The 24633-nt window shown below is 36.3% G+C and overlaps 1 protein-coding gene across 1 annotated transcript; it reads left to right on the forward strand.

The window, feature by feature from the left end:
• Nucleotides 1-18352: 18352 nt before the first annotated feature.
• LOC131859457 (rust resistance kinase Lr10-like) lies at nt 18353-24117 on the forward strand. The gene is made up of 4 exons (XM_059213216.1): nt 18353-18694; nt 20894-20955; nt 21076-21240; nt 23916-24117. The coding sequence occupies exons 1-4, from the start codon at nt 18353-18355 to the stop codon at nt 24115-24117; spliced, it is 771 nt and encodes a 256-aa protein (XP_059069199.1).
• The last annotated feature ends 516 nt before the right edge of the window (nt 24118-24633 follow it).

A 24633-nucleotide genomic window follows, 5' to 3' on the forward strand; every position in this document is an offset into this window, starting at 1 on the left:
TTTTTTTTGTCTTTCTTCTCTTATGTAGGTGGAGAAAATGATGGAGTTTGAGGTTTTGGTGTTTCCACAACACATGAAAGTTATGGGAGCCTTTGCAAAACCCACTTTCTTAGTAAGATTATTTTGTAACGTATTTATGTTGCTAAAAGTTAAGGTTATGGGAGCCTTATTAAAACCCATTTTTAAGGTTAAGGGAGCCTATAAAAACACTATAATTGTGATTGTTTAAGTAATCTAGTTTATTGCCTTCAGCCATTAGTTTCACAGCTGGTTCTTTAATGACTAGCAATTGTTGTTTGATTGTGGGTTGGCTGCTAGTGGTTTGTGTTGTATCTATTTGCAGTATTATGTAATTGAGTTATAGATCCATGCAAAATTTCAGGGTATCAAATCCCTTCAAAATCTATTGTATGGAGTTTTGAGTCCCCTTAAAACCTACCTTTACCTTAATAAAAAACAAACAAATAGGTATCCAACACCAATAGTTTCACATTTTTCAATGTTCTCCAAAACAATGAGAGAATTGGTTGAGATGAATTATTGTGACTCGTGAATGTCACATAAAGGTCATGCAAGGCTTGCAAATACATAGTGTGGAGCTAGGAATTGATCAATTTTCTTATGATCATGCTAGACATCTATTACACAAGTAGCATTCTAATGAGAATTTATATCACCATTTCATGGAAATTTTGAGTGCATAGTTGATAAAATTGTTTATAATCACTCTTACCCATAAAATCACATCTCTTTGAGACATCTTGTCAAACAGTTCACATGTATTATCTATGCTTCTCCGTTTTGCATATAGATCTACCAAGGTATTTGTAGTATATAAGGGATTTGTATCATTGATACCCATAGTCACTTTCCTAAAGGAAAAGTTTGTAACTCCTCTAATTTACACCCACACTACACATTCAATCTCATATCAAGATGCAAAATTCACAACTATATTCTATTAGGTTATCAATTCCTGAAAATAATAATATTTTATCAAAATAGAGCAAGCCCAAAGAAAGGGTAGTTTAAGGTAAACTAGATTTGATAGGATAATTGAGTTATGAGATTAAAGAATTTTAGCATTGATCTAGTTTCAAATCCCTTAACCCATACTATTGTAAACCATACATTTAGAAGAAAACAAGAAATTATGTAAAGTAAATTGAACCCATAAATTACATTTGAAAGTGAATTGTATCTACAAAACCTATCCAACATATTGCATGGTTCACCTATATAAATTAAATGTAGCCTATTATCTAATTAAATATTTACAAGTTAAAATAATAAGATACAATTTTACATTAAAATTAAATATATAAAGTCAATTAGATCAAGGGTATTAAAGTCTTCTTGCCTAGAAATTTTGTTCCATTGTGGATGGTGAAAATGCTAAGGAATGTGCACTTGAGAGGCCATTCCTTCTTGTAATGGCCCATGATTTATTCATTATCTCACGTGTAACTAGGTAGTGCCTTCAACTTTACTATTCTCATTCTCATCAAGGAAAAATTTAAGTACAAGCATAGAAACATAAGATTCAATTTATCCAATGAAAATAAATACCACATAGATGTGGACAACTAGACTTGTATTCATGGTAAGGAGCCTCACACAAGTTTCCGTATTTAAATAATTACACTACATTTTTAATGGCAAGCTACAATCAATCAAATTTAGTTTTTTCATAATCAACTAAAATTTACCTATATATTTTCTATTTAAGCTAGTGAAACTTCAAATTTAATGGTTATTCTTGGGTGTCAAAGTTATTTTTGTTAGTATTATTATATAAAATAGAAACTCTATTGACCATACCATTTGGATTATAAATAAGGAGTCCTACTCACTATATATATGTGTATTTTTTTGTCTAAGTTGCCTTTCTCTATTGACAACATTATTACTTTATAAATTACATATTTCTCTAATTTAATTTGAAATTTAATTAGATGAATTAAGGATCCCCTATAAATATAATTATCTATACCTTTGGACATTACTATGGGCTATCTTACAAGGGGGAATCTCTAATCTTGTCTCATAGATCAAACTCTTACATTTGAGAGATTATTAAATTATTAATTATGTTTTCTATTAGGATAAATAGGTTTTGAGGGGACCAGAAACCCTATACAATAGATTTTAAAGGAACCTGAAACCCTCGGATTTTTACGGATCCGGAACCAACAATGGGATGTTGCACACATAAAGAACAAGCATACCTAGTAGCCAACACTAAACCAAATGCCAACTAGAAAAAAGGATCAAACACTACAAACCACGTTGGCCAAATTAACAGATCTAAAAACAACTAGATCTTAGAGATGTAGAACAAGGGTTTGACTGGCACCCTCAGCCAACTAGCAGGGTTTCCCCAAGCACCCTTAACATGTAGCAGAAACATCCAGAGAACATCAACAAAACCTTCACCTAACAAAAAATAGAGACTGGCCAAACTGGGCCGTTGAAAATTACCAGCATCCAGCCTGGCCCTAAAAAGAGAAAAATAGATAGGATTTTCCCAGGCTCCCTCAACCTTTAGAGTGGGTTTTATAGGGCTCCCACAACCAAATAGGGCTTTAAAAAAGCAGCAAAAACCTTCGGCACCAAAATACTTGAACATGTGACTCCACCAGGCATAACCACCAACAACATCTGACTCCACCTCGATAGAAGATAAAGCACCTCTAGCCACATCCATCTCCCCCTCCATACAAGACAGGCCCACCTCAATAGGAAATGTTGGAGAAGCCCCAAGATGCAAATAGTAAATCATAAAGCACCAAGCCATGGAGCCACGAAGAAGGTCAGAATAACCCTTAAGAAAACAGGTCCAAGATAAGCATGAGGTACACGAGGAGGAACATAACCCAAAATAAAAGACAAAAAAAGTTTTATATAGGCTCCCTTAACCTTAATCTGAACCAAAGAAACTGTTGGCATTTTGCATATAGATTGCATTAATGATATGTTGTCATTGATGTCAATTGAACCGGTGAATGGTATTCATGATATTGATGATGTTATTGTTGTTATTGCTATTGTCTTGTAACTAGTATGATAAACTTTAAGGAAGATGTTGTAAACGGGTATATGGTAGTTTGTAAGATGAACCGGTGTAAAGGGTTAAACCTTTCTATGTTATGTAACCGGTAAACCCTACCGGTTGTTTTTTGTTAAACCCTAACCGAACAAGTTTGTTGGTTTAAGATCTAATGTTGAGTAGTAATGATGGAGACATGTGTGATCATTGTATGAGGATAAGTTCAGATTGATTTGGCGCATTTGTTTATTGTCTTGGAAAGGAGCAAAGTGGATTGCATCTAATGCATAGCACATGATGAATTACAAAGTCCGATGAAGCGGTGATCATGGAGCGGTTGGAATTTTCTTGATTAATGTGAAGAGATTGTTATGATTTATAATGGTCAAGATTGTACCGACTTGTTTGTAATCTTGATGATGAGAATTAGGTTTTTTTTGTGTTACCGACCTAGTTGATTTGTATTTAAGGTCGATGATATTGTTTTGTTAAGTGTTGGCAAAGTTGACAAGATTGGCAGAAACCAATTGAGTGTGCGGTTGCCTAACCAATGGATGGATCTGCAGTTTGAGTAAAGGAAGATTGAAGCTTAAGAAGGATCTGATCAAGCAGATGTAGTGATATTTAGATAGATCAAGAAAACCTATTGTTTTCTAACAATTACAACAGAAATTGAAATCCCCTAACCGAGTAAGCTCTAACAAGCTTGGTTACTTTCTAAATCCTCTCACAAGGTGGTCCATTAGTTTGGATTCTCAAATCCTCCAGCGAGGTTACTCCTAACAGGGTATTGTACTTTTCATCAAGGCATATTTATAAATTTCTTAACCGGGTGATTCCTAACAGAATCAGTTCTTAACAAGACTTATTGTAAAAGCTTTAACAGGCTTGGCTCCTACCAGGGCGAACTTCAGAAGAGTTCAGATTGGTATCCTTGTGAGTTTCATCTCACTGTGGTTTTTACCTATTTGGTTTTTCCACGTATAAATATTTGTGTCAAGTGGTGAATGCTTTTGTGGTTATGATCTAATTTGTTGATTTGATTAACTACTTAACTATTCTGATAAGGCATGATAATTGGAAGCATTAAGAGATGAATATGTTGACATATGATTAAGCATTTTTTATGTTTACAAGATTGAAGTTGTTTACTGTTAAGTTGTCATAACAGTCAAACTGATTAATGTTGGTTGATGTTGGTAATCTTTGTGATATTATCTTGACTGAGTTATTTGTTGATAAGTTTATTTTTGAGTTTGGGAGTTTGTATCAGTTTTTCAGTATACTGATTCACACACCCCCCCCTCCCAGTATTCTACTGGATACTTATTCTTTTATCATACCATCAGAAACATGGGCTACAATATACCTCCCAAAATTACTAAATTCCACCCCATAGGGATTTAAGTGGCTCCCTGAACTAGAAACATTGGGTTTTAGCATGGCTCCCAAAACCATAACAATATAAGACGAAAGCGAATGCCAAAGGGAAGCAGCCAACCAAAAAATTTCCTTGCAACTACTCACGAGAAAAACAACTAAGTCCAACTCCACCTCAATAGAAGTTGCAGTCGTCTCAATAGACCACTTAGTAGACAACCCATGAGAAAGAAAATAATGAAAGAAACTAGAAAAGGCCACCAACCTCAAACCACCCTCCAACAAGGCGCAAAACCAAAGCCCCTGCAAAGCTCTCACTGAAAGAAAAAACCCCAGAACAAGAAAGGGGTCTTGAAAACCAACCCAAGTGGAAATCCCGAACAAGGGACGACACCCACAAAACCCCCGGAAGAGGGACAGAGATGTCCACCCAAAACCTGACCCGCATGAACCCAAGAGGAATCCAACACCCGTCAAGAGTGAGAAACAACACAACCGCACCTCCATAAAGTGCGCCATCAGCAAAAACAACCGAGAGGTGCCCTACCACCGTCTCCACAAACCAAACCAACAAGTCCTTTGAGCCCTTAGCGGAGAACCCTTGTTCCACAACATGGAGAAAAGGCCAGAACACAAGAAAGAGGATGGGGAAAAATAGATCGTCTCCCCCATCGCCATCGTCGTCCTCATTAGCAACAACAGAATCATTTGCCGATGAAACCCTCCCATACCTGCTTCCTCCTACACTCCCTTTCCTACCCATCGTTTTTGGAGAGAATTAAATTATTAATTATGTTGCTCATTTAGTATTGATTATTTAGAAATATTATGACCATAAATTTATTGTTAAACAATTTGGACATGAAGTTGAGAATGTTAAGCCAATTGAACTTTCTGCAACAAAAAATTTCTTGTTCTCATTACTTAAATTATTGAAGAAATATAATCCTTAGATAAAAAAATTCTCTATATACTAATCTCTAATTGAATAGAAATGTTTACATCATGGATGATGCATCATGTTCATGCTCAACTCTATGTGAAGTGGTAGAAGAATTAAGACATGAACCAACATCTGTAACTCTTAGATTTCTATCAAGTTAACACAAATTTATTCTATCTCTATGTCTTCCACTCACACCTATGTTACCAAAAACAAGAAACACAGTGACAACTATAATGTAATGAGAAAAAAAAACATAAATCACAAAAATAAAAAAAATGAAAGTATTATATATGTATATGTATATTCACACACACACATGCATATGACAAAATTTTATTTCACATAAATATAAATAATGAAGTTAAAGTTTGTAAAATAAAAAACCCAATACAATAAACACCAAGAGTATTATAGATCAATTTAAAACAATTTCAAATGATCATTTAGTTCAAAAATGAAAATACAATTATCTTAATTGTTTGCAATTGGATAAATATAATATATGTTAGAGTATTCGGGTATTTACTTGATTAATTAAACAATATTTGTTTAATTATTTAAGTTCCCTTTATCTCTTTTACACTTAAGCTAACTTTAGGTGCATAATAATTAATTCTTTTATTAATTATTATGTGCAAACCTAGGTTTTCCCTTTTAGGGTTTCTTGACCTTTTAAACGTTGAGTTCTTTCTTTTCATTGTAGTATGAAGAAGGATTATTATTGACAATACATTTTTGGAGATTATTGAGCTCTCATCTTTTGGAGCATATTTTTCCTGTGTTTTTGTTCCTTCTGTGTTTTGCTTCCTTTCTTCTCCTTGTAACAGGTTTTTCATCTTACAAAGATCATTTGGGCTCCTGTGGTGTTGTATTTTCTCAACTCCAACATGGTATCAGAGCTACGGATCTGCAACTACTTGTTCTTGTTTTGAGAATTTTTGCTTTGGAAGCAGATTTGGGGTTTCTGGATTTTTTTTTATGTACCTAGGGTTTGACCTTTCTTCTGAGGACTTTGGGCCTAAACGGACCTCACCATCATGCTCAGATGGCCCAAAAACCCCTATGGTCATATAAAATTTAACCTATTTTGGTTCCTAAGCCTCTGGGAGTATTTTTTCTCCAGATAAAGTCGTATGACCCTAGCATGCAGTTCGAGAAAAAAATTTCAAAAAAAAATAATATTTTCCCTTTTTATGGCATGCAGGCTAGAATTTTTCTTTTTTATTAAAAAAATATTCGAAAAATCAAAAAAGAAAAATAGGTTTTTTGAAAAAAAATTTTGGCAAAAAATTTTTTTTTGGGGGGGGGCTTCCCACGGTACACAGGATACCGTGGGGCCCCTACCTTGTTGCAGGCCCCGTACAATGCCACCAACAGTTTTCCCAGCCCCCGTCGTTCCTCCGGCCCCCGCTGACCCTCTTTCCAGCCCCCGCCGACGCTAGCCTCTAGCTCCCCAGCCTTCGGCTTCCTCAGCCCTCAGCCATTGCTCCGCCTCCCTGCGGCCCACCAGCTTCCCCGTCACCACCAGTAGCCTCGGCTGCACTGCCTCCCTATGGCCCAGTAGCTCCCAGCCCCCAGCCTGCCTCCCCACCGCCACTGCCTGTAGCGGCTCTCGGACCCACCGCCGTTGAAGCTCTCGGCCCCCGCGCTCAGCCCTGGCCCCCGACCACCACCTACAGCACCTCTGGCCAGCTCCGCCACTAGATCTCCTCCCGCCACTGGAGTGCCACCCATCTGCAACTGGAGTGCCACTCCCTCGCCTCCTCCACTCGAATAGCCACCAAACTCTCCTTTTTTGCCTCTTTCAGGGGGGGTTTGGTTTTTTGGCCATATCTTGGGCATACGGAGTTATTTTTTTGAAAACGAATAGGCGTCGGAAAGCTGGTTCCAAGATAGACCTCATCATGTTGGTAATTTTTTCCAATTTTTCTATTTGGCTATTTTTTTTGCCAGTCAAAGTGAGGTCTTCTATTTTGCACTCCAGGAGACATAGAATGAGCATCCGAACTCTGTTTTTCAAAAAGTTTATATTTTCGGAAAGCGTGTGCTATGTAATTTCTAGCCATATGAGTTTTATTTCCATATTCTACTCCATACATATTTTATTCAGGTTTTTGCTTTTCAGCACTCTGGTGGATATCTTGGTTGTTTCAGGTCCTGGGATCTCTTCTCTGGGTAGGATGTCTCTATTTTGGATCTCGTTTCTATTTCCAGTCTTCTTATCATTGTAACATTGTATTTATGCAAACGCATTGAGATAAAGTGCCATCATGCATTGTTTACTTAGGATCTTGCACATCTTGTGCCTTGTTGTACATGCACTACTTATAAAGTGCCATGAGGGGGTTAATGTTTGCCTTATTTGCCATCTACCATTGTCCAGTGAGTGTTCCTTCCATGACATTCACCTCATGCTGTGTGTCAAGTGAGTGTTCCTTCCACGACACCCTGTACTTTTCTCAGCACCTTTGATGTTCCTGGTTCTTCATCATGCAGTTTTTCTTGGTTGTTCTTTTCAGTGTTCCTGTCCCTCTCCCTCTTCCGCATTATGGGGAGGTTTATCCTGTTGGTTCTAATCCTTTCGTGGTTCGATTGATCAGCTCTTCAAGCTTTAGTTTCTCATGCCATCTGTATCTTCGATTCCAGTTGTTTGCCTTGCTTGCCTTCTGATTCGAGTAATGTCATTTGAGGGCACTCATACAAATTATAGTCTTCTCTACCTGGTCATGTTCTATTTCAATGGAGGTTCTTCAGCTCAACTTTTATTCTTTGACAGAGTTTGCAGGTTCTTCATGCTTTAGTGGTGTTCTTTTCCATCTCTTTTTGGAGTAGAGTTTTGTTCCCACGTGGTTTTCTCTATTTCTCCAGTTCATAGAGATTTCATTGTATTTGGGTACCTGATCAAGCCTTGTTATCAAGACCCATCTTTATTGCTTTCAGTAGTTGTTCTAGGTTTTAGCTTCTCCCTAAGTCTAGCTTAAGGGGGGGTGTTAGAGTATTCGGGTATTTACTTGATTAATTAAACAATATTTGTTTAATTATTTAAGTTCCCTTTATCTCTTTTACACTTAAGCTAACTTTAGGTGCATAATAATTAATTCTTTTATTAATTATTATGTGCAAACCTAGGTTTTCCCTTTTAGGGTTTCTTGACCTTTTAAAGGTTGAGTTCTTTCTTTTCATTCTAGTATGAAGAAGGATTATTATTGACAATACATTTTTGGATATTATTGAGCTCTCATCTTTCGGAGCATATTTTTCTTGTGTTTTTGTTCCTTCTGTGATTTGCTTCTTTGCTTCTCCTCGTAACAGGTTTTTCAGCTTGCAGAGATCATTTGGGCTCTTGTGGTGTTGTATTTTCTCAACTCCAACAATATATTGAAAGATATCATCAAAATTTTGATGTTCAAGGAATGCTTCCACTTGCTTCGCCTCTCTCCATTCCAAGTGCAAGTAAACTTTCCTCTATATTATCTTCAAGTACTTCTATTGGCAATTCATCATTTCCATCATCCATTGAGTCACCCTAGTCCTATATCCTATGAGGCCTTGACCAATAATCAGTGAAAGCTCGAGATAAAAGATGAAGATTTGAATTTACATACACAAGATCTTCTACCTTTTTGCTACCTAACCTATTACACTTCATGGAATGGATCAAGGCATACTCACTGCAATTTATTTCACATGTAGAAGCACTAGAGACTTGCTCATGTAAAATAAAAATTAAATAATATTAACATTTTAAAATAAATTAATAATAAAGTACCTATTATTAATCATAGTTAGAAAGATATATTAGCAATACATAAAACATATAAATAATAGAAGGATAAATTAATAATATATTAACATAGTTAATATATTAATCATAGTTAGAAGGATGAACTAGAATCAAATCATGAAGAAAGATCTCTTATCTCCAAATTAATAATGCCCAAGAAAGGAAAATAAAATCTAGAGGTAATAATATTGAGAAATTTAACTAGCTAAAGGTGAAAAGAACATAAAACATTTTCAAAAATTAACCAGGGAAAGAAAAAGCTACAAAAATCAATTCTATCAAATTTCATAGATGATAATCTCTCATTGAGCCGAAACCCACTAGAGTTGAGTCAATCTAATTTTTAGTGAATTTCTTGCAAATGAGGGAGATTCAAAATTGAAAGAGCAAATAGACTTCTTATATTTCATTCCCTTTATTATCAGAAGTGAAGATAGTCAAATATTAATGTCGCCTTTCATTAAGAATGAGATGAATTTGGATTTCTTTGAATTGAACTCAAACAAAGCCCAATGACCTAATAGATTTCATGTTTCCTAGAAGAAATATTGGTATATCATTGAAAAAGAAGTTGTGGTGGCTTGTAGTGAAGCTCAAAGATTCAAAAGGTATTAAAAGAACACAATTGTAAATTTATTACTTTAATTCCAAAGAACGCTTCCATTGAGTCTTTTATATATTTTTTAAAAATCTCCATTTGTAACAGTTTGTATAAAATCCTATAAAAGTCAATGAAGAACTATCTAAAAATAGGCATTCCCTTTTCTAATCGCCCAAGAACGAAGTGGCTTAATCTTTGAAATATTCATCATTAAGGTATCAACACTAGAAATAAAAGACAATCACTAAATTTCCAATACAAATAAAAAAGAATGATAATCAAGCTTAATACTAGAAAATCATATGATGGAGTAATTGAAGGTTACTCATGAAAATCCCAGAAAATGTTTGCTTCTATGATAAATTGAGGGAATTGACCTTAGAATGGAGTGGAAGTTGAAGTCTTTTACATGGTTTTTTATTATTCAAATCACATAATATTGACACAATAATAATTAAGGGCAATTTTATAGTGATCATTCTATGTATATAGAAAAGATGCTCTATTGATTGAAGAAAAAACATCACTTTTAATTAAGGGCAATTTTATAGTGATCATTCTATGTATATAGAAAAGATGCTCTATTGATTGAAGAAAAAACATCACTTTGAATTAAGTTTCTAGTATATCAGATAGTTTAACATCTTTAATTGCCACATATTGCTATAAATGGTTGGCCTAACGCTAACAAGATATGAGACCATTAACACATTTAATATTGATGTTACTATGACCATCCTACCTTCTTATGTTGGAGTGACACTTCCCACACATTTGGTTTAGTTTAAGAGGGTTTTGGCCTCTCATTATTTTTTGATAGTTGTTTCTCACTCCTTAGCTATATGACCATCATTTATTTCGCTTCCTTTCTCCTATCTAGGCTTTATGTGTTACTAAAATAATAACACAATAGAATTGTTCATTCGTTTTGGTGGTAAATTAGAGTATGATAAACACAAAAGAAACTGTTGACAACATTGCATTTGTAAGTGTGAGTACTTCCCTTCAAAAGATTTGAATGCTATAAATTTGTTTCCATTGATATTACTCATGACATTAAGAGTAGATTCATGATGTTGGAAAATAAATTACATATATTTAATGTTCTGAAATTTTAAAGCCCGTGATTGCATGTTTACTCACTCCGGGAACCTTAAAAAGAGATCCTCAATCCATTGTTAATATAATCAAGGGATTCCACGAGAACATATTTCTTTGAGGCATTCTGTCAAATAGTTCAGGTCGAGAGAACGCTGGGAAATAAAAACTGACCAAGCTCCGATCAAACATTTACTGACACCCACTTATATTCGAACGGGAGAAATGTTTGAATTTGAGCCTAAACAGGAATGAACAGGGACAGACCTGACAAAGGCAAGGGCCCACAACTGCCACCTAAGCCCGGTCAAAAGCTTAGTGTGCGCTGTTTAAGACCGCCCATGCCGCCTATTATATCTCAGTTAACCATGATTTGCGTCTCATATTGATAGTGCATGCTGCCATGCATCTACTTGTTATTGCAAGGTTAATCCATGAAAGATGCAATTTCACATACCCCAAAAATCAAACTGTCAGTCTCAAATCAGTAAAAATAATTACTTCACTTAAAGAAGTGAAAGATAACATTATTTTAAGTGCTCAAGATCCAAGGAAGTCTCTCTTGGAGAGTGGAGAGTCTCGGAACGTATTTGCCTACTGGAATGCTTTTTCGCTGTTGAAACAGGAAACGACGGGAGACTGTCGCGTTTCTGGCAACATAGGACGACATCCCCTGAAACAATCCCACACTTGCCTGTTATATTTACTGTCTCTGCTCACAACATCTAGATGATTCAATTATTGACTCTGCTCACAACATCTAGATGACTCAATAGACAACATGATTAGGATTGGTATTGAATCACCTAGATGTTGTGAGCAGAGTCAGTAAATATAACAGGCAACTGCAGGATTGTTTCAGGGGATGCTGCCATTCTTACGTAATCATTAGATCACAGCTTGGCGTGGCGTACAAGTCTTTGTGCATGTCTGGAGAACTCCTAAACATTTAGGAGTAGAGTCTGTCAGAAAACCAAGAAAACTTCCTTGTCCACTCAACAATGATCACGATAGCATTTATAGTTGGAGAAGCCTCGTAGTGTGACTTCAATGTCCCTACAAGTCAGTTGTTCAGATTGATAATGCTACTGCCGTAGTTGCATAGGAGTCCCTTCATTGCCAATTTTAAACATCACACATTAAGCAGCATATTAAGTTTAGAGAAAGTCAGGCAATTTTGAGTGTTTAACACTTTTAAGTCTAGAAATGTATTCTTAATGTGAAAACATATATTAAGCAACATATTAAACTTAGAAAATGTCAGTCAATTCTAAGTGTTTAACAGTTTTAAGCCTAAAAATATAAGCTTAATGTGTGTGATTTAAGCTGATCATTTGTTCACCACTACCCTTAAACATAGGAACACTCCTTTCAGCTAAGATTGAAGGTGGAATCTCACTCCTCTTCCAGTTAGAGGGTATCCATGTGATATTTATCTTCCAGCTTCTAAACTACCAATTCGATATGTATTTGCAGACTTGACTGTGAAAAAATCATTCTGTTTTATCTTTGAAAATTATTCTGGTACAAGATAATTTAAGCTTAAGTCTTCCGCCTGTCTGCATAGGTGGTCGTGGTTTATTGTGTATTTATTATTTATAGAAAAGTGGAAAATGATGAGAAGCAGTTAGGCTTTTGGCAGTTAGGGAGAGAGGTTATTAGTTGTGGGTTAATGTCATAAGTATTTAGGGTTGTATGGAATATGGTAGGTTTTAAGTTTTTTAAAATGTGAAATGGTCATTTATTCATTTATAATTAAAGCTTGGAGGTGTGTTTCATCATGAATTTTTTCATATGGTACATCTAGTGAGAAGCATTCTAAAATTATTATTTAAAAGATTTAATCAAAATATTATAATATCTTTAGTAGTTGAACAAAAATATTCGTTTGTTATTAGAATAATACCATAATAGTTTTGATTAGAATACTATAGAAAAGGGTGCAGACCCATCACATAACTACTATTAAGGTTAATGAAACGAATCTCACCAGTGAGATTGATCAAAAAACAAAAATGACAAAGTCTAAAATTGAGACGAAAAACAAAAAGTAGAGAACCAACGAAGGATTGACAAACTAACTAACTTTCAATAAGGGACTTCAATCCCTTTGCTACTTGTCATTCTTTCTGCATTAGATCCAATTGCTCCTTGAAAAAGACACAGTTAGATCTGAAATCCTCCACAACCTCTTTGACCTGATTTATGTGAGGCGAATATTAAATTGAAGAGAATTCAATCGTAAAAGACATTGAAGACTTAATTGTGAACATTTAGACTAACTATAAGTTATATATTCTCTATGAACTTGTTCTAATTTTATTAGTATATTTAATAGATAATTACTTGTTATTTTTTTGTTTTTATTATATTTAATTTTCAAAATTTTACAACATTTTTATCCTCAAAGATTATCAATTGAATTGAGTAAAAGATTTATACATCACTTGGCTATTGTTTTATTTCTAATGGCTCAAAGAAAATCAATTAATGTAAAGAACAACTTTAATGGCAAAACACCGCGTATCATAGACCTGGTTGACCCATTGCCTTCAATTAAAGCTTGATGTCATAGACATATACTGAAGTTTGTCGTTATGCTTTTTAATTTAGTGTACAGCTCAAACTAAAAACGCGGTTCTTCATCATTTAGTGCGCCCTTCAACCCCACAAGGACACTGATGATAAGATTTACGCGCTCCTGGTTAGGTCGATGTCTTAATCATCTTGACTTGGGGTGTCGTGAAGAAAAAGTTGTAAAATAGGCGTCACGGTGCGTATTGACCACACAAGTGGTCACTTTTCTTGACTGGACAATCAAATCATTTTAAATGCCAACTTGTTTTCATTTTAATGAAATACCTCAGGATTCAACCTCTTGATAAACGAGGAATGCCGCTAGATGCATGATCAGAGGAAAATTTGAATTATATTTTTTTTACTTGTTTGTCTATATGTTAGTAATTTGCATCTTTGAAGGTCTTAAGGGCATTTTTAGCTCTTGAAAGCGGCAAAAGAGCATATGCTCTTTCAAATTTATGTCTACAACTTTTGGAGACCTTTCCAACGAGATCAACGGCTCGTAATTTCGATTCCCAAGCAGAAAGTTATGTCTAGTTGAAGTTAGGATAAAATTTCATATAGTTTTTTTGAAAATTTCGTAGTTTTAGATTTTATTATGTAATGAACAAATGTGACTGTTGGACTTCGATTCTCAAGAGATTTTTGTGACTCTTGGAATCTCATGAACTTCTATATGTTGGGTTTTCGAATGAAATAGATTACATTTTGGCTTGCTTCAATTCTATGATTTCTGGTTCTTGTAACATAATTTACAATACCGCAAGTTCTCACTCAGGTGTTGTCATCCGAATCCATGATTCGGATCAGTGGTATCAGAGCAAGTTCGCTCATGTATGCCATATCACATGCGATCAACATATCAAAGATTGGACTTGGAAACAAGGAATCCTTCAGACTACCTTCCTTTGAGACGCACACGATCGCAGATGGCTAAGTTGCAGACAGACGATGACATTAAAACATTAGTTGAAGATGCACTCGCAAAACAACGTGAAGAAATGATGGAGTAGTTCAAGCAAATGCTGGAAAGTCGTGGGTCACAAGCAAACCCACCATTCACAGGGCATATGCCATTCAAGGTGCAAGTGAATTTTGATATACCCGCATTCCAAGGAAAGATCAATGCAGATGCTGTTGATGATTGGGTTTCAAAACTGGAAAGATATTTCTCTGTCAATCAGTTCTCAGATGAAGAGAAGATAACTTTCACTCTCCTCAAAGTTGAAAACCATGTGAAAGATTCGTGGGAAGCAAAGTTAGCATCCAGGGCAGCAAAAAATGGCAGCACTTTTATTTTTGATCAAAAACCCACATGGGGGGAATTCATGGAGCACATAAAGGAAGAATATTTTTCTATTGATACATATGAACAAAAATATATGCAGTGGCAATTGCTTCAACAGAAGAAGGACCAAACTGTTCAGGAATATACTAATATGTTTCATGCCTTAACAACAAAGCTTGGCATCAAAGATTCTGAGAAGCACCGAGTTTTAAAATATCAGAGTGGACTCCACAGGTACATCCAAACCGAAATGGAATTCCTGAACATAGAGACTTTACCTAGTGCATATAAATTTGCTACCAAAATTGAGGAGAAATTCAAATAGAAAGGAAGGAGAGATAATTTCACAAACAACAAATGGAAGAGTGAAGGTGGCAAAACTACATGGAAACAAACCTCTAAGGAACCCTCTCCCAATTCACCCACAAAAAAGACATGGAGTATGAAGAAGACACAAGAAAATGATATGTGGTGTGAATTCCATAAGAGTCCCTCGCATAATACAAAAGATTACAGAACCATCAAAAGCTTAATGATGGAGACGCATGAAGACAAGGCAGAATCTAAGGTGGTAGAAACATGCACAGAAGGAAATCATGAACAGGTCATTGAGGCTGATCCATATGCCATCGTAGCTACTACAAGGATATTTCCCCGAGAGGATGAGGAGAGATTGTTCCATTCACAAATATGGGTCAGAGGAAAAGCCCTGCACTTTATTGTTGATAGCGGAAGTCAAAAGAACCTAATGTCAGCAGAGACTATGAAGAGACTGAATCTAAAAACAACAACCCACCCACAACCCTATTCAATGGGATGGGTTAGTCAAGGAAGAGATATCCAGGTGCACCAGCAGTGTCACCTTTCATACTCCATAAAGTCTTTCAAAGATGAGGTAATTTGTGATGTGGCTCCCTTAGATGTTTGTGATGTTCTGTTGGGACAACCATATATATACCAGCAACATGGTGTTTATGAGTCCAGGCCTCACAGCGTGACCATCAGATTACATGAGTAGAAATACCGAATACCAGAGGTAAGCCCTGCATACACTACCTCTTTGATTAGTGCCAAGCAATGTAAGAGGTTAGTTGCCGAAACGGGAACATTTATTTTATTGATGATTCGTTCTGAAGAAGAAAGGAAATCTGTTTATAATTCACACACCATCACAAACACCACAACACTGTAGAAAAAATCAATGGATCAAATTTTGATGAAATATGACAATCTGTTTAAGTTACCAACTGGGGTACCTACACACTGCCAAGTGAGACATACTATTGATTTGATACCAGGAACTACATTACCTAATGAACCAGTCTACCGTAGGTCAGTATTAGAGAATAATGAGATTAAGAGGCAAATACAAGAATTGATTGAGAAGGGACATATTCATCCAAGTGCATCACCCTATGGCAGCCCCATTGTTCTAGTAAAGAAAAAGGATGGAACCTAGAGACTTTGTATTGACTATAGGGCGTTGAATAAAATTTCAATCAAAAATAGATATCCACTTCCCTGGATAGATGACCTCTTGGACCAGCTTAGAGGGGCCCGATTCTTTACCAAAATTGATTTGAAATCAGGGTACCATCAAGTACCAATTGAATCAGCAGATGTGTAGAAGACAACATTTAAATATAAAGAGGGATTGTTTGAATGGCTAGTGATGCCTTTTGGTCTAACTAATGCCCCAACAACATTCATGAGAATGATGAATGATATACTTAGACCATTCACTGATTCCTTCATGGTGGTATATCTAGATGACATACTCATCTTCAGCAAAACTTGGGAGGAACATTTGAACCATGTGGAAAAAATTCTCTCAACCTTACAAGAACATGGGCTTTATGCAAACAAAGAAAGTGCTCCTTTGGTATGCAGAGTATCAGATACTTAGGATATGTTATTGACAATGAGGGTGTCCATGTTGATCTAGAGAAGATACAGGTGATTAAGGACTGGCCATCTCCTAGAAATCTCATAGAGTTACGAAGTTTCCTTGGGTTGGCAAACTTTTATCGCAGATTTGTGTTGAGATTTTCCCATCTGTCTTGGCCTCTAAATCAGTCATTGAGGGGGGGGACACAAGCAAAGTTTAAATGGACAAGTTCTCAACAAGAAGCATTCGAGGGGCTAAAATGAAGGTTATGTTCTGCACCAGTTTTATCTCTTCCTGACCTACAACAGTCATTTGAAATATAAACATATGCATCAAAATATGCTCTAGGGTCAGTCCTCATGTAGCATGGTCATCCAGTTGCATATCACAGTCAGACCTTTTCTAATATAGTGTGTCGATATGCTACTTACGACAAGGAACTATATGCTATTGTTCAAGCCTGTAAGCAGTGGAAACATTACATTCTGGGTAAGGAGACTGTCATCCACACAGATCACAAACCCCTTCAATTTTTGCAAACACAAGGAAAGTTGCAGAATGATCGACATCAATGATGGTCAACATATCTTCAACAATTTCACCTCAATATTCGCCACAAGAAGGAAAGTACTAACAAAGAAGCAGACTATTTGAGCAGGCCTCCAATTGCAATCATAAGTATGGTCTTGAACTCATGTGGTCATCAAACTGAAGCCTGGGCTTGCTTGTATGAGAACAATGTTGAATTTGAAGATGTTTATAATCAATTAGTGAAGGGACAGCAAGTGAATGATTTCTATTTGCAGGATGGAATGCTTTGTCACCTTGGCCAAATCTATGTGCCCAATGCAGAATGCAAAAAGTTGATATGGAAAGCTCACTATAGTAAGGTTGCTAGTCACTTTGGTATAGGTAAGACTACTGCTATACTCCAGAAGTATTTCTATTGGCCAAAATTATGGAATGATATTATTTCATATATTCAAGCCTGTACCGCATGTGCTATTGCTAAGCTTGTCAATCGTAAACTTGGGCTGTACTCACCATTTTCTGTTCCTGAAAAACCTTGGCACTTAGTTTCTATGGACTTTATGTCTGGTCTTCCTACCACCAAAAGAGGCCATGATTGTGTGTATGTTGTGGTAGATAGGTTCTCGAAAATGGTAGTAATAGTGGCATGTAAAAAAACCATTTCTGCAAAGGACACTGCAAAACTATTCTTTGAATACATTTGGGTTCATTTTGGTCTGCCAAATACCATTATCTCAGATAGAGACAGTAGGTTTCTTAGTAAGTTCTGGTCTACTTCTATATGTTGGGTTTTCGAATGAAATAGATTACTTTTTGGCTTGCTTCAATTCTATGATTTATGGTTCTTGTATTAGAATTTACAATACCGTAGGTTCTCACTTAGGTGTTGTCATCTGAATCCATAATTCGGATCAATGCAATCCTTTCCCTCTTTACTTCAATACAATCACCTATGTATCACCCAATGTCTTGTTTTAATCTCCTGTATACCTTCATTCTCAATACCCTTTTCATTCCTTGTTCGCTATGCACGGACCTCAGTTAATACTTTTTGCAACTATGACAGGCAAAACTATAGTAGGTAAAGACTAAGGAATCTTTTTGTGTGAGTTTTAAAATCTTCTAATTTTCTTGTAGTGGAGTCACTAATGTATATTCTTGCGAATGAATTCCAGGAATAGCTATTGAGGCATGTGCTATTATAATAATGGTAGCACGAATTCTTATAGTTGTTTATCGAAAGATGTCATCATTCTTTAAAGGGACCCAAAATTCTATTGCAATGAAACCTATGAAATTAGGGTCTATTAGGAAAGTGGAGAATTCAAGGCCTATTAGCAAAGTGGAGAATTTCCTCCAGAGTTATATTCATCAAATGCCGACCAAATATTCATTCTCTCAGCTAAACAAGATAACCAACAACTTTGCAGATAAACTTGGAGAAGGGGGATTCGGTGTGGTTTATAAAGGAAAGCTCTCTAGCGGTTCTTTGGTGGCCGTTAAACTTGTTGATCAATCCAGACAGAGTGAGAACCAGTTCATGAATGAGGTGCATGAACTGAGGTTGCAACTCTAGGAACTATTCATCACGTTCATTTGGTTCTCCTCATGGGTTATTGTTTTGACGAATTCAGAAGTGCACTTGTATATGAGTATTGTTGGAAGTGGACTGACTCTGGGAGAGGGTGAATCAGAGTCAACAGAAATTTTGAGTCAGCAAAATTAAACACTTTACACACTAGATATGATCTATAAAAGCATATGAATTTAACCATTCAATATGAACATTATTGAATAATTTCTATATGCCTTTGAAACTCAGACTTTCTGACAAAATGGAACAACACAGTGCAAAATAGACATATATATAAATCAGAACAACTTTAAGCCTTGAATAAAAACAGTCAACATGACAAGCTCTTGACCAAGATGACATTAATAAGGCAGATTAATAAAAAGATATCAGAGCAATCTAATGAGACAATGAATAACATGAAACACAAGACACATAGATTTTTATGAGTGGAAAATTCTTTTTGGGTAGAGAAACCACTCGTTAAGATTATCTTTTATTAATTCATAGAGCACCAACTCAATACACTGAATTTAGAAGTCTTAATACTTCAAGGAGCACCAACCCCTATGCTTCTTACAATGCAAAGTGTCTACTCAAGTTACAATCAATGGTAACCTTGTAATTTCAGGATTGCAATCACAAGATTATCACTGGTTGGAACAAGTATAATGAAGCAGTAAATATCATGATTCCAACTACAAAGAGTATTTCAATATATCCTTCATATCTCTGTGTTAACAAACAGAGAGTTACAGTTTTTTAACAATCACATTTAGAGAGAGTAAACTCAATCTCTAGTTTATAGCAGAGAGGGATAATACACACCTCATTTCAATAACTTTTCAATCAAAAACCTCTGACAGATAATCTATATTATGTTCTTAGATCGAAAAATATATCTCTTTTATATATGTGTGTCTCATATATCTGTTGCCCATCAAGAAAACTTTTCCTATATAAATAGCCAGTCTATTTGTCATCTTATCTTCAACATGTAACCCTTGAATATAGGATTACCAAACCCTAACTCGAGTTTGTTCTTAAAAAAAAAACTAAAAATAACTTTTTTTTTGTTCTAATAGAAGGAAACTGCATATGACATTATTCCTTCTGATTTTGATAACCAAAAAATTTAACATAGTTTATTCGTGACAACAATAAATAGAATAGGCCATGCCTTTGTAACATAGAACAACCCATATTCTTTTTTTAAGAAGTAACCTTTTGCATGAGCAGAGAAAAATGAAATAACAAACCCAGTTCATATGAATAATCAATACTATGGATTTTCAGATTTGCAAAAATGAAACCAAACCTTTGAGTAACCGTTTATCACAAACACTTCTATTTATTGTAAAAACTGAAATGGTGAAACGATAATACCTGGAGATGAAGACATCTTAACCTACAGACAAGAATCTATGAAAAACTGAATGAGATCCCCATATATTCAGCCAAAAAGTCCACCATTTGTGTCATCTATGGCTGTAGCTTCACATATTCAAAACCCACATCAAGAAACCAATTAAACAAGCCACTGTAACTACTTTCATCTCATCCATGGCGGCAGTATCACATTAGGTTTGAAAAAACAATACTTTCATTTTCTTTTTACTTTGACCTAACTCGATACAAGTCATCCCAAATAACAATTAAAGATGATTTGAAATCCGCAAGGTCAATAGACCAAAATAATTGCCACATCATCATAACTTACCCAGTCAACATGGAAGCTTGAACTATTTTTATTCCGATAACCAATGACAAGAGTTGTCAAAACAAATCATTAATCATGTATCCTCAAATCACAATGGATGTCAAATCATATTTCATTTCACTGTTTTGCCAGATGGGCAGTCGGCTAGTGCTTGATTAGCACTTTCAACATGTCGACAAGCTAATGGCATGCACCATAAAACGTCAATAAACATATGCCGATAGTACTTTTCTTAGTGCTTAAAAATAAATACTTAAGCACTTTATAATCAACAAATAACATAATAAAAACCATAAGCACTAGGCGTTAAGTGAAAATATATGCCATGTCAAACTTGCACTATACAGTGGTGTGCCTCATAATGACACCCTTTTTGTCATCAAGGACAACTAAGGGGCAACAAGTACATGGCCAATGGATGCCTGGAGAAGTTTCTGTTTCAAGGAAATGAATAGAAACAAACGCTCAATTCGAATCAACTGTATTCAATTGCTTTAGGCACAGCTCATGGAATTGCGTATTTGCACCAAGATTGTTAGAGGCATATCATTCATTTTGACATTAAGCCTCACAATATTTTACTAGACACAGATTTCACACCCAATGTAGCTAATTTTGGTCTTGCTAAACTGTATAGGAAGGAAGATGACCACATATCAATCATGGTAACGAGAGGGACGCCGAGATATGTTGCACCAGATGTGTGGAATAGAAATTTGGGATCTGTAATGAACAAATCAGATGTTTATAGTTTTGGAATGGTATTGCTGGAGATAGCCGGAAGGAGGAAGAACATTGACGTGTAGGTGAGTCGTTCAAGTCAATTGTATTTTCCTGACTGGGCCTTCAAACTCATAGAAAGTGGGGAGTTGGAAAAGAGGTTGAGAGAAAAAGGTAGATGCGACATGGAAGTGGAAGATGAAGAAAATGTTGGAAGTGAAGTCCAACGGACTCCTTCCTTTTTGCCACCAAAGCTCTTGGCTATTCGACTTCTCCTTGCAAGCTCTTTAAGAGCTGATTGTAATTCATTTGTAGAGGTTAATTTTGTAGAGCCGATTGCAGTTGTGTATATGTGTAAACCAGATTGGTGATTAATAGATTGATTCCCCTACTTCAAGTGTGGATGTAGGCAATTGCTGAACCACGATAAATCTGTGTGTCTCATTGTCTGTGTTGTGTGTTTTTAATTTTGTTTATCTGATGTTTAAATTTGTTTCTTCATCCTAACAATTGGTATCAGATTGAGGTTAGATCATTGTTTAGATTTTGGTGGTTGAAATTCCAGAATCATGGAAGAATTGAAGGTAGAGAAGTTCTCAGGTCAAAGCTTTGGGTTATGGAAGGTGCAGATGGAGTCTTTGCTGATAAAGCAAGACCTTTCACTTGCGCTTGAAGGGAAAGCAAAGAAACCAACTGGGATGGCTGAGGAAGAATGGGAAAAATTGGACAAGAAGGTGAGAGCGACAATTTTTCTCTCGTTGTCCAATAATGTTTTCTTCAATGTCACAGGTGATGCAACAACAAAAGATGTATGGGATAGACTCACAGCCATGTATGAAATGGCATCGACTACAAATAAAGTTTTTATTATGAAGCGATTGTACAAACTGAAAATGAAGGAAGGTTGTGCTACAACAAACCACATCAATAAATTCAATACATTGATTAGTCAAGAGACTTCGGTGGGGATGACACAAGATGATGAAAACAAGTTTGTTCTGTTATTATGTTCTTTTCCAAGCAACTGGGATGGCATTGTAACAACAGTTAGCACATCTATATCCAGTAAAAATAAGTTGGTTTTTAATGATGTAGCAGCTACTCTTCTCAACGAGGATTTGAGAAGAAAGAATGATGAACCTTCATCCGGTGAAGCCTTAATGGTGGTCAACACCGAAAATAGAGGTAGAAGTCATAATAGAGGCAGAAATAATTACCATAGATGTTCGAAATCAGCAAATAGATCGAAGTCTAGAAACAAAAATGGTGAATGTTGGTTTTGTGGCAAATTTGGTCATGTGAAGAAGGATTGTAGAAACTTCAAAAGGGAACAAGAGAGGGTGCGGGACAGCGAAGCAAATATAGTCTATGATAAAAATGATAGTGTATTAATCCTTTCAACAACCAACACTACTTCAGATTCATGGGTGCTTGATTCCGGTGCCTCCTATCATGCTACCTCATGTCTTGAAGCATTCATTAACTACCATGAAGGTCATTTTGGCAATGTTTTCTTAGGAGATAACAAAGCTTGTGAAATTACAGGCAAAGGGGATGTCTTGCTACCATTAGAATGCCATTAGAAGGTGGTAAAACATGGCTGCTCAAAGATGTTCGCCATGTCCCAAAATTGAAGCAGAATTTAATATTCATTGGATAGCTCTTTGATCAAGGTCTAAATGTAAATTTCCTCCCGGATACATGGAAGGTAACTAATGGTACCATGCTGATTGAAAATGGTAATAAAGTGGGAAGTCTATACATATTTAAGACTCATGGTGAAGTGGGAGTTGAAATGGTGATTGAGGACAGTAAAGCAGATCTTTGGCATCAAAGACTTGTACACATTAGCAAGAAAGGACTCCATGTTATGCATACAAGAAATCAGCTACCAAGCCTCAAACTTGTTGACTTAGCCTTTTGTGAACATTGCCTTTATGGAAAACAAAAGAGAGTCAGTTTTTTGAAAGGTGGGCGTGACACAAAGACAACACCGCTAGAGCTTGTATACTCGGATGTTTTTGGGCCTACCGAGGTAACCTCCATTGGAGGAGCTAACTATTTTGTAACCTTTCTTGATGATTGTACAAGAAAAGTATGGGTTTATATGCTTTCTAGGAAATCTGAAGTCTTTTCAAAATTTAAAATTTTCAAGGCTTCAGTTGAAAATCAAATTGGGTATAAGATTAAATGCTTACAAACCGATAACGGTGGGGAATTTTGTTCACGTGAATTTGATGATTTTTGTGTTGATAATGGGATTAGAAGAATCAAGGTTGTTCCTTTCACTCCTCAAGAAAATGGTGCAGCTAAGAGGATGAATAGAATAATTCTTAAAAAGGCACGATGTATGTTGTCTAATGCAAGTTTAGGCAAGGAATTTTGGGTAGAAGCGTGTAACATAGCAGTGTATTTGATTAACTGAAGTCCCTCATCTAAATTGGATTTCAGTATTCTGGAAGAGGAATGGCAAGGGAAGAGGATTTCTTACTCACATCTTCATGTATTTGGATGCAAAGCCTTCTCGCATATACCCAAGGAGAAGCAAACCAAATTGGATCCAAAGTCATTGAAATGTATTTTTGTTGGGTATGGCGAAGAGCAATTTGGTTTCAGATTGTGGGATCTAGTTCACAAAAAGATCATTCACAACAAGGATGTAATTTTCCATGAAACCTCCTTTCCCACACTACAAGATTCAAATAAATCAGAGATGGAATATGTCCCTATGTCTCTATTTCATAATTTGACTACCAGTGCTCTGCCTCCAGTCTCTCATTCAATAGGAGCTCCTATGACGTCTACCTCAGTTGAATATAATTCTCAGACTGAGAATGAAGAAGTAAGTGCCAATAATGAATGGTCTTCGTTCAATTATGAAATTGGGGGTCTGCAGAATAGAGAAAATCCTCCCCAAAATAGCACTGACGTCGCAAGAAATATGGAGGAACCACAGTGATCTGCAATTCCACCGATTACTGCACAACATAAACCACCCTATCCACTGCATTCTACACGTTGTGATTTATTTTCCCCATGGCATCTTGCGTAGTCTTCACACGTAGCACACCTACCTCCTTCCCCACACCCCACAGCCTACAGTTCTTCTCGCGAGCTCCCTACAACTTCCTGCCCCTCCGCACAAGCTCCCTGCAGTCTACTCCATGGGGTCCCTGCAGGCTCCACCTCCGCAGTCCCACCATGGAGTCACCCTCCCACGCAGCCTGTGGAGGATGCCACCACAACTCCCCACTCCCTGCACTCCTGACCACCCCAGGCCGTGGAAGATGCTATCGTGACACCCAACTCCTCACTCACATGCAGAATGCAGGTAGTGCAAAATATTACTATGGGTTCCTCTTCCCGTGACGTGCTTGCATTCAACATGGATAAAAATCCACAAGTTTTTGATTATCCTGTAGATAGAGACATTACCAGACACAAAAATAGAGTCATTACAGGGAGCATAAACAGA

The sequence above is a fragment of the Cryptomeria japonica genome, chromosome 2 (assembly GCF_030272615.1).
Source record: "Cryptomeria japonica chromosome 2, Sugi_1.0, whole genome shotgun sequence".
Taxonomy (NCBI): Eukaryota; Viridiplantae; Streptophyta; class Pinopsida; order Cupressales; family Cupressaceae; genus Cryptomeria; species Cryptomeria japonica.